Source organism: Malania oleifera, chromosome 7 (genome assembly GCF_029873635.1).
Source record: "Malania oleifera isolate guangnan ecotype guangnan chromosome 7, ASM2987363v1, whole genome shotgun sequence".
In the NCBI taxonomy this organism is placed as follows: Eukaryota; Viridiplantae; Streptophyta; class Magnoliopsida; order Santalales; family Ximeniaceae; genus Malania; species Malania oleifera.
This window is the reverse complement of record NC_080423.1, coordinates 30,963,072-30,973,750: the sequence shown is the minus strand read 5'-3', so window position 1 is coordinate 30,973,750 and position 10,679 is coordinate 30,963,072. Positions and strand designations below refer to the sequence as shown.

At 36.0% G+C, this 10,679-nt stretch overlaps 1 protein-coding gene and 1 non-coding gene across 2 annotated transcripts; one reads left to right on the top strand and one right to left on the bottom strand.

Moving 5' to 3' along the window:
- Positions 1 to 5,253: 5,253 nt before the first annotated feature.
- On the bottom strand, positions 5,254 to 5,360 carry LOC131161053 (small nucleolar RNA R71). The gene has a single exon (XR_009138215.1). It is a non-coding gene; the product is annotated as a small nucleolar RNA R71 (small nucleolar RNA).
- Positions 5,361 to 6,168: 808 nt separating this feature from the next.
- On the top strand, positions 6,169 to 9,068 carry LOC131160804 (uncharacterized). The gene is made up of 5 exons (XM_058116685.1): positions 6,169 to 6,330; positions 6,442 to 6,816; positions 6,932 to 7,207; positions 8,690 to 8,926; positions 9,042 to 9,068. Exons 1-5 carry the CDS (start codon positions 6,169 to 6,171, stop codon positions 9,066 to 9,068), a joined length of 1,077 nt encoding a protein of 358 aa, XP_057972668.1.
- The last annotated feature ends 1,611 nt before the right edge of the window (positions 9,069 to 10,679 follow it).

Below are 10,679 nucleotides of genomic sequence, written 5' to 3'. Positions count from 1 at the left end.
TATTTAATCTCCCGAAGAGATAGACCTCCTGAAGAGGCTATATGTCTAATTTTCAGAAGAGATGATAAATATTTATCTCCTGAAGAGGGTATATTTTTAACATCTCGAAGAGATGTTCAAATTGACGTCTTGAAAAGGTGAAATGTTTATTCTTCATATGAGGTAATATATTTAACCTCTAGAAGAGATGGTAAATTATTACCTAATTTAATATTGTAAATTGGAATCATACTCCTGAAGAATACAAATTGTTGACTTTGGTGTAATCTCAAGAGGAGGGGTGAATTGAAAATTTAAAAATTCTTTCTAGGTTTAGCTAAGCTAACAGCAGTAATACACAACCTAGGGTGGTCCGTCTAAGTTTTTCCCAATATCACAGAAAAACTACTGAGCAAGTATTTAAACAAATAAACCAATTTCTGTATTTCCCAACCATTCAAACCATGTATGTAAAATAATCAAGACAATAAATAATAGCATATATATACAGAAATTGAAGTACAAAAAATAAGGGAACACACGATATGATGTTGGGGTTCGATCAATACTGCCTACGTCCCTGCCTCAAGCTCACAAGTAAGAGGATTCTACTAATGCTCGCTTACCGAGTGGAGCAACACCGTTTACAACATCACCTCTCCTTACTAAGCAAGAAATACCCTAGGACATATTCGCAGGGCTGACCCCAACCTATACAACTGATCCTTACGGGTTAGATCAACACCCCCTCAGGTCACGCCTAGAATAAAATTGATAATGAAATATAAATTTTCGTGTATAATATGCGAGCTTCTCCAATAAGCAGATATGTACCAATATGCACGATACAATTAATTGCACTTCAGTATGATAGGAGTTATAAGCTCAATGAAGTTTAAAAGACAACTCTCAGTATAATGCAAATATAGCAATCAGTATGTGAGAGAGTTTGTGCAAGGATCTTTGAATCAAGATAACTATATTAATCACAAAGTGTAATATCAAAGATCTTAAACATACAAGCAAATATCTCAAAAATGATTTTTAAAAATCAAGCACAAGAGATATTTGGAAATCTAGCTTGTCAAAAATATTTTGCTAAAATCAAAAAACAAGCTCTTGAGTCTTGCAACAAGAATGCAAAGACTCACAAGCTTAAGAAAATTTTCCCAAAATAAATTTATGAATTAAATCACAAGGGAAAACTCTAGCTTACTCTCTATAAAATCAATATCAAACAAGTATATGCAATGAGAGTGTAAGCTTCAAGAATGATGTATGAATATATATGCACAATAATATGAAAATCAAACTCTCGTCTCAAGTTGCAATTAATTTGCAAACAATGAGTATAACAAATGATTCTCCTCAAAATGATTTTTCAAATAAAAGTGTAAGGAGAATGAGTAGTATGCTTTAAAGATTTGAAAGAGTATGAGCAATGGGAGTATAAAAATTTTGGAGGATTATTTTTGCTAATAAATATATTAATTGCTTGCTAATCAGGACAAATGAAAGGGTATATATAATTTTTTCCAAAAAACTAATCGTTGGGGACATCAAGGTTATTTTGGAAATTGTTTAATTATATTTAATGAAAATTAACCCTATTTAACTGTGGTAAAAATTTCGCCAACTCGAGAAGTTCGATCGACCATATTCAAAGTTTGGTCGACCGTCTTAGGACGATTTTGAACCCTTCGTGGGTTCGGTCGACCAAGACAAGAGATGGTCGGCTACTCATCTAGGTTCGGTCGACTCAGGCCAAAATGAACTACACATTTGGTCGACCGAGCCGTTGGGGTGTCAGACACTTTATTGTTCAGTCGACCGAGGACGATACTTTCAAAATAGAACGGTTGACTGAGTGAAGTCAACATGTTGACTTCTGGCTAGTTCAGTCGACTAAGACATTTAAAACATCTAATGGTCAGTCAATTGAGGCTTGGTCAACATATTGACTTCAGCCTAGTTCGGTTGACCGAAACGTTTATAACATAAATCGGTTTGTCAACCAAGGCTACTTAAAAATGAGCATTTATGTTCTATTTAGCCCCTGTGCTTTTTAAACCCTGGTGAACAAGTTTATGAAATTTTAGTTTAAGAGTTTGGTTGACCGACACTTTTAATTAAACCCAAAAAAAACCAACATTGGTCGACTTTGGTCTTTTAATTTTCCCTATGGTCAGACTATGGCCTCATGAGCTTATACATCTCATCATGCAAGCAATGCAATTATTACAAACCAAAATGCAATACAATGAAACACAACATGTCTTCTTCTTTTGCTCTTCATTTTCTCATGGAACATGTCAGGAGTATGTGCTCTTTAAGGTCTTTCTGGCATCCACTTCACTTTCATGTGTGTGTTCTGAATGATTAACTAGTTCAAGTACTTAGGCACACACATTAGTAACTTGCGGTTTGTCATTATCAAAACTAGGGATCAGACTCAAAAAGTCAACACAAATTGAGAAAAATAAAATAATGTTCCTAAAGAAACATATTTAAGTACTTTAGAATGGTGGAAAAAATATTATATTATCATCTCAGTTTTATTTCTGTTTTTACATTTTTTTTTTCTAATTTGTATTATTATTATTATTAATTTATTCAAATGTTGAATTTAAGCAAAATTGAATTTGTTCCCCTTGATATCAAAGACAACAATTATTTATGATGGATTCTTGATGTTGATATCTATTTAAATGCAATGAACTTGGAAAACACTATTTTAAATGGAAATACCGCATCTCTGCAGGATTGCGCAAAAGTTATGATCTTCCTCCATCATTATTTAGATGAAGAATTAAAGACAGAATACCTCACCGTTAAAGACTCACTTATCCTATCGAAAAATTTGAAGGATAAATTTAACCACCAAAAAATTGTGATTTTACCAAAAGCTCGACATGAATGGTTGCACTTGAAGTTGCAAGACTTTAAAATGGTCTGCGAATATAACTCAACTCTGTATAAGATTAGTGACAATAGTCTAAAAATTCAGTATTTTTATACACTTCATAAGACTTTATTACACTTCCATTATATTAATACTCATACTTTTGGTTAAAATAGAAACTCATGTCACAACTTTAATTTGTATTGACTTTAATTATAAAAATAGGACTATGCATACATGTTTAGGTTGTCTTGAGTATTATTCATAAAGTACAGTATTTATGTAGTGTAGTTGTTGTGTGCAAATGGAAAAAAATGTGTGAAAGAAAAGCCAACAATTTCAGCTTGCTTACCTACTGCACATCAGCCAATATTTTGAACATATATGAAGTTGTAGATCTCCAAATGAGCTGATATTTTATATATACAAAGAAAAGACATATATCTACAACTTTTATCTTTTTAATAAATTCAAATTCGGTGTGCATGTAGGTGAAATATAGCAATCAATCTAGGTGAAGACAAGTCAACAATGCTGGCTGCATACAGTTTGCTATTTTGGACATAGCTGGAGCTGAAAACCTTGAATGAATATGAAATTTGATATCTGAATGCCCAAGACATTGGGTTACAACTTTCATGTTTTGACCAGCTCCCAATTCCATGTGTAAAGGGGTAAAAATGGAGCAATCTCGTGAAAGTTGATAAAATTTCAGCTTGTGTTCAAACTTGTGTTCACACTTGCATAAGGTGCTTGTGATGCCTATAAAAGGAAACCTTGGGAGAGCTCTAGGGACACACAAAATTCTGACCATTATTCTCCAAAAATTGTTGTAGAACTTCTCTCTCAAGTTTGTGAGATGAATTGTAAGTTAGGCTAGAGTTCTTAACAAGGCTAGAGATGAACCTCCATGTGTAGTATTTCTACTTCTCTGTTTTGATTCAAATTGGAGTTTAATAAATGTAATATTTTTTTATTATGTATGAAGCTATTTATCATTTTTCGTTTCAATTAATCCAAAGATTATGGTTTTCAAGTTCGTATAAATCCAGTCATGCTTTCTTTATGCTATTTCTTTTTAATCATAGTTTTATTTTATAGGTTGATCTTTTACTGCAATATTGTCAATAGTTATATTGTCAATTTTGGATAACCTATAAGATAACATCTTCTTGTTCTCAAGGAAAAAGAGTTTTATGCATATTAAATACATTTGCTTATCATTTGTTCTTCAAAGAAATACTTTCCGATTGAAGGTTTGGGATGTGAAACTTTTAGTTGAGTTATAAAATTGAATCAAAATAGGAAATAGATTTACGAAGCATAGAAGGGATTCTCAACGCTTTGTTATCCTTAATATTTGATTCTCTTCAACTTATTTTTTTGTAAACGCTTCCTCGTGGGATCGACACCTCAATCTATACTTCAATAACTGCTAGTATATTTTGAGCGTAATCAAAATTTGGCGTCGTTGCCGGGGAAGCCATATCAACAAGAAAGGTTTGTACTTCAATTTTTTTTCCTTTTTTCTTTTCTTTTAATGGAAGGCGGAGCCTCCTACTTTTACTTGTAAGTTATCACGTCTCTTATTTTTCCATTGTTAATATTAATCTTATGGACGGCTAGGCCACCTATTTCTTCTTCTTATTATTATTATTATTATTATTATTATTATTATTGTGTGGTCGACTGAGCCGCCTTTTATTATTTTTCTTTTCTCTTTTATGGATGGCTATGCCTCCTAGTTTCATTTTAATCTCTTGTTAAAGTTCTTTCTAATAGATTTTTATTTTTATTTTTTTTTATAGTTTATGTTCTAAAAAAAAAGAGAAGAAGGAATTTCCCTTTGTTTTGGGTGTATGTTTTGGTAGAGAACCGAGCGTGGAAGACTTGTGAGAAGAGTTGAAATTGAGCAACAACCAAGCCCCACTGCTAGTGAGACCTCATCTGATTCTTGGTCAAGCATAACATTGTCTGACACACCTGCTACCATGAATCAACTTGAGCCTAATCCTGCACGGTCCTTGAAGGACTACTTGCACCCAACTCGTACAGCCACTCCATCATGTATTATGTTTCCCGCAAACACTCCACAACTAGATTTCAAACTAGGCATGATCCAACTCCTACCCATCTTTCATGGATTAGAAAGTGAAAATCCATATGTACATGTTAGGGAATTTGAGGAGGTAGTGGCCACTTTTTATAGCCAACCCAATGCCATAGATTCTATTAGACTAAAATTTTTCCCATTCTCTTTAAAAGATAGAGCAAAGAGTTGGTTATACTCTCTCAGACCGAGATCCATAGGTACATGGGTGGAAATGACTGAAGCTTTCTTTAATAAATATTTCCCGCATCATAAGACCAATAATTTGAAAAGAAAGATCTCAACCTTTGCCCAAAAAGATAGTGAAACCCTATACCAAGCATAGGAAAGGTTTAAAGAATTGTTAAATTTGTGCCCACACCATGGGTATGAGAATTGGCGCCTAGTTAGCTGTTTTTATGAAGGACTCACAATTAGGGAGTGCCAATTCGAGGAGATGATGTGCAATGGAGAGTTTCTCCAAAAAGATCCTAATGAAGCAATTGAATTCTTGGATGACCTAGCTGAGAAAGCTCACACCTAGACTGGACCCAGTGCTACTGATAACACCAATAGGTCAAAACCTAGTGGTGTCTACCATCTATGAGAAGAAGATCACCTCAAGGCCCAATTGAATCTTGTCACAAAGAAACGTGAAGCCTTGGAAAGTAGAGATAGTCAGCCCATCCAAACAGTCGCTAGAGTGGAATCTCAAGTCACTTGCTTTGTCTGTGGAGAAGTGGACCACCCAGCTCAGGAATGTCCCACCTATGGAGAGATGCGAGGTATGTATGAAGAACAATGTAATGCACTTGGAATGTTTTAAAAGTCATACTCTTCATATTCCAACACTTACAACCCTGGCTGGAGAAACCATCCCAATTTTAGTTGGAAGTCTGAATCCAATCAGTCCGCACCATCCAACCACAACAATTGGAAACCTGGGGCACCATCACAACAATCTTATCCTCCACCTCAATATAATGCTCCACCTACAAGATCTTCTTTGGAAGACACTTTACATGCATTTATGGAGGCGCAGAATAAGACGAACAAAAAATTTGAATCTGTCCTGACATAGGTGGTGGAAGAAAACAAGGAGATAAAAAGTCAAATCACAAGATTAACTAGTTCTCTAAAAATCCAAGAGCGAGGTAAATTTCCTTTACGACCTCAGTCAAATCCAAAAGGGCAACATATGGCTGAAACTTCAACCAGAGAGGAGCAGAATATTAAGGGGGTCAATGCCATTATGACTCGAAGTGGCAAAACTTTAGACGGATCAACTTTGCCAAACAACAAAAGCACTACTCTTGGAGATGCCTCTCCACTAGAGCCTGAGAAGAAGTTTTTGGTACAGGTACCATTTCCCCAAGCTCTTTGAACGGGAAAATTACCGAAAAATCAAGGTGAGATTCTTGAACACCTTACACCAGTTAAAGTAAACCTGCCTTTGTTACATGTGATCAAGCAAGTACCAGCTTATGCAAAGGTAATCAAGGATTTGTGCACCATGAAGAAAAAGCACAATGTCAAGAAGACAGCATTCTTGACCGAGCAGGTAAGCGCGGTGATTGAGCAGAAAACTCCACCAAAATACAAAGATCCAGGATGTCCCACAATCACCTGCCACATAGAGACAAACGAGTTTAGCCAAGCTCTACTAGATCTGGGTGCAAGCGTCAATTTAATGCCTTACTTAGTGTACCTGCACCTGGGACTTGGAGAGATTAAGCCCACTTCTGTGGTATTGCAACTGGCTGATCGTTCTGTGCGACGGCCAAGGGGGATAGTGGAAGATGTTTTGCTCCAAGTTGATAAATTCTATTATCCCGTTGACTTTTTGGTCCTGGATACTCAATCAAGGGTTGACATGGAGTCAAAAATCCCGTTGATCTTAGGAAGACCATTCGTGGCTACAGCAAATGCTTTGATCAACTGTAAAAAATGGCCTCATGAAGCTGTCATTTGGGAACATGACTCTTGAAGTTAATGTTTTCAATGTTGGAAAGCAACCACGAGACGAGGATGAGTGCTATCAAACCTACCTAATAGACACACTTGTTCAGGAGGAAGTACACTTGCATAAAGATTTTGAATCCTTAGATTACCTCCTCCATAACTCCAACTTTGATCCATTGCTATTTCTTGTAAATACTATTAATATTTCTGCTGATTTTGATGAAAAACAGGATAAGCAATTGAAATATTGCAACTGCGCTTTGAAGAGTTGCCAAGTGATAGAGAAAAGCTGAAACCCTCGACCTTGGAAGCACCGAAATTTGAACTTTCCTCACTGCCCAAGGGTTTGAAGCATGTATTCTTAGGAGCAGGTGATACTTTTCCTGTCATTATTTCTTCTAAACTTAGTGCTGAACAGGATGAAAAATTGATAAATTTGTTAAGAGAACATAAATCTGGACTAGGTTGGGTCATAACTAACATTAAAGGTATTTCCCCACTAATATGTTCCCATAAGATCCATTTAGAGGAAGGAGCTCAACCCCGTAGAGACCCCCAAAGAAGTCTTAATCCTATAATGAAAGAAGTTGTTAAGAAAAAAGTCTTAAAATTATTAGATGTTGGTATAATCTATCCAATATCTGATAGTTAATGGGTGAGTCCAACACAGGTAGTTCCTAAGAAATTAGGGGTGATTGTGATGGAAAATGAGGATGGAGTGTCTATTCCAACTAGGGTAGTGACTGGGTGGCGAATGTGCATTGACTATAGAAAATTAAATTCTGCCACCCGGAAGACCACTTTCCATTGCCTTTTATTGACAAAATCTTAGAGCGAGTAGCTGGTCATCCCTTCTATTGCTTTCTTGATGGATATTCAGGATATTATCAGATAGAGATAGCTATAGAAGATCAGGCTAAGATCACTTTTACATGTCCTTTCGGTACTTTTGCTTTTCGTAGGATGCCATTTGGTTTATGTATTACGCCTGCTACTTTTTAGTGTTGTATGATGAGCATATTTTCTGATATGGTTGAAAAATGCATGGAAATTTTTATGGATGATTTGACTATTTTTGGTAATTCCTTTTACTCATGTCTGCTTAACTTGAAAGTTGTTTTGAGTAGGTGTGAATAAAAAGGACTTGTGTTGAACTGGGAAAAATGTTATTTCATGGTGCCTTCAGGGATCGTCTTAGGGCACATTGTGTCTAAAAAAGGTATAGAGGTTGACCTCTCAACTACCTTATCCTAAGACGGTAAGAGATGTCAGATCATTTTTGGGACATGCTGGCTTCTACAGGAGGTTTATACAAAATTTCTCCACTGTTTCACGACCATTGTGTAACCTCTTGTTGAAAGATGTGGACTTCAACTGGACTTCAGAGTGCGAAGAAGCATTTCGAATGCTCGTTGGCTAGCTCACCATTGCTTCTATCATACAGTCACCAGATTAGACCTTGCCATTTGAAATAATGTGTGACACTAGCAATTATGCTATTGGAGCTGTCCTAGGGCAACGAAGGGAGGGGAAGCCCTTTGTTGTTTATTATGCTAGTCGAACATTAAATAGTGCTCAAATAAATTATTCTACTACTGAAAAGGAACTACTAGAAGTTGTTTTTGCTTTAGAAAAATGCCGTTCATATTTGATTGGTTCACCTATTACAGGTGTTTACTGACCATGCAGCCCTTAAGTACCTTCTGTCTAAGAAGGATGCTAAGGATCATTTGATTAGGTGGATTTTACTCTTGTAGGAATTTGATCTTACAATCAAGGATAAGAAAGGTGTGGAAAATGTCGTGGCTGATTATTTATCTCGCCTAGAGTTTAATGACTCTGCTGAAGGACCACCCATTCGAGATGACTTCCCTGATGAACACCTATTTGCCATTAGCCAAATGCCATGGTATTCTCACATTGTCAACTACTTGGTTTCTGGTGAAATTCCATCCAACTGGAGTGCACAAGATAAACATAAGTTCTTGGTTGAGGTAAGAAATTTTTATTGGGATGATCCTTATTTGTTTATGCATTGCCTTGACCAAATCATGAGAAGATGCATTCCAGAAACTGAGGTAATGAGTGTCTTGAACTTTTGTCATTCAGAGGCTTGTGGTGGTTATTTCTCTATGAAAAAGACCGCTGCAAAAATTTTACAGTGTGGTCTTTATTGGCCCACTTTGTTCAAAGATACTAATGTTTTTTGTCGTTCTTGTGAAAAATGCTAGAAGTTAGGAGCACTAACCCAACGTCACATGATGCCCCTTAACCCTATTCTTGACATTGAAATATTTGATTGTTGGGGTATTGATTTTATGGGTCCTTTTCCTTCTTCTTTTGGCTATCTTTATATTCTTCTTGCTATTGACTACGTGTCCAAATGGATTGAGGTCGTGCCTTGTCGTACTAATGATAACACTGTTGTGATCAAATTTTTGAAAGAGAATGTATTGTCTAGGCATGGTACGCCACGTACCATGAATATTCTCTATCCTTGAGAATATATTGAGGTGTCGGCCCATCCAAACAGTCGCTAGAGTGGATAGAGAATATTCATGTTATCTAGGCTAATCAATAAAACAAATCCTCATTTTGACAAATGTCATCCCTAGGCAGATGAGTATCACGTATTGACATTCCTAGCAGCAATTAACCAATCCAACAAATCAATGAAAGTTCATAAACTGTTTTCTCATCCTCTCCACTCACTCACCAAAGATGTGTGAGTTCAAAAGGAAAATAAACTTAATCATGGTAATTTTCTCAGGTATATACATTGAACATCCATCTTACCAAATGACCTAGCAACGTGCAGATAAAATTTTTAGAAGTTATTCTCTAATAATCAAGATAGAAAATGTGACAAAAACCAAATATTTTGACCAAAACACATGGATAGAACTGCTAAGATTCCAAGTCAATCCATTCAAACACGCAATGTGCACTTGTTTACTCAAGAATTACCAAAATTATAAGTGCAAATGTGCAAATGTGCATGAATATGCCACCACCCCCAACCTAAATTTGACAGTGCCCTCACTGTCACCAAATATAGCAATGGTGTTGTATAAGAACTACACATGCAAGGAGATACTAGAGGAACTAAAATTTAAAAAAAAAAAAAAAGACACACACACAAAAGGAAAAAAAACAAAAAAAATAAAAAATAAAAACTTTAGTATAAAAAAATAAAACCTGATTAATTAAGGTAGACAGGAGCCACCAAAGTGATCTCCTCAAGTTGGTCTACGCACTCCATGAAATGCTTCAACCGCTGTCCATTAACTTTGAAAATTCTCCCATCTTTTGGATCTTCAATTTCAACGACACCATTGGGAAATACTTGTTTCACCAAAAATGGACCAGTCCAGCGGGATCTCAACTTTCCAGGATGGAGATGCAAACGGGAATCATATAGATGCACCCGTTGCTTTGGCTCAAAACATTTCCTTAGGATCTGCTTATCATGAGCTGCTTTCAGTTTAGCTTTGTAAATCCTGGAGTTGTCATAGGCATCGTTCCTCAACTCTTCTATTTTTGACAATTGTAACTTCCTTCGAAGACCTGCAGCACTAATATCAAAGTTAAGGGGTTTAACAACCCAATAAGCTTTATGCTCCAGTTCAACAGGTAGATGACACGCTTTCCCATAGACAAGTAGATACGGAGACATTCCAAGAATAGTCTTGTAAGTAGTGCGATAAGCCCATAATGCATCAGATAGGTGTAAAGACCAATCTTTTT

What these genes read in the sequence shown, in the direction of transcription:
- LOC131160804 (XM_058116685.1), top strand. Translation starts at nt 6,169, where the DNA reads ATGGCTGAAACTTCAACCAGAGAGGAGCAGAATATTAAGGGGGTCAAT. An exon ending in ATTATCCCGTTGACTTTTTG is followed by an intron (nt 6,817 to 6,931) that starts GTCCTGGATACT and finishes GGCCTCATGAAG; the next exon opens with CTGTCATTTGGGAACATGAC. An exon ending in GCGCTTTGAAGAGTTGCCAA is followed by an intron (nt 7,208 to 8,689) that starts GTGATAGAGAAA and finishes TTACTCTTGTAG; the next exon opens with GAATTTGATCTTACAATCAA.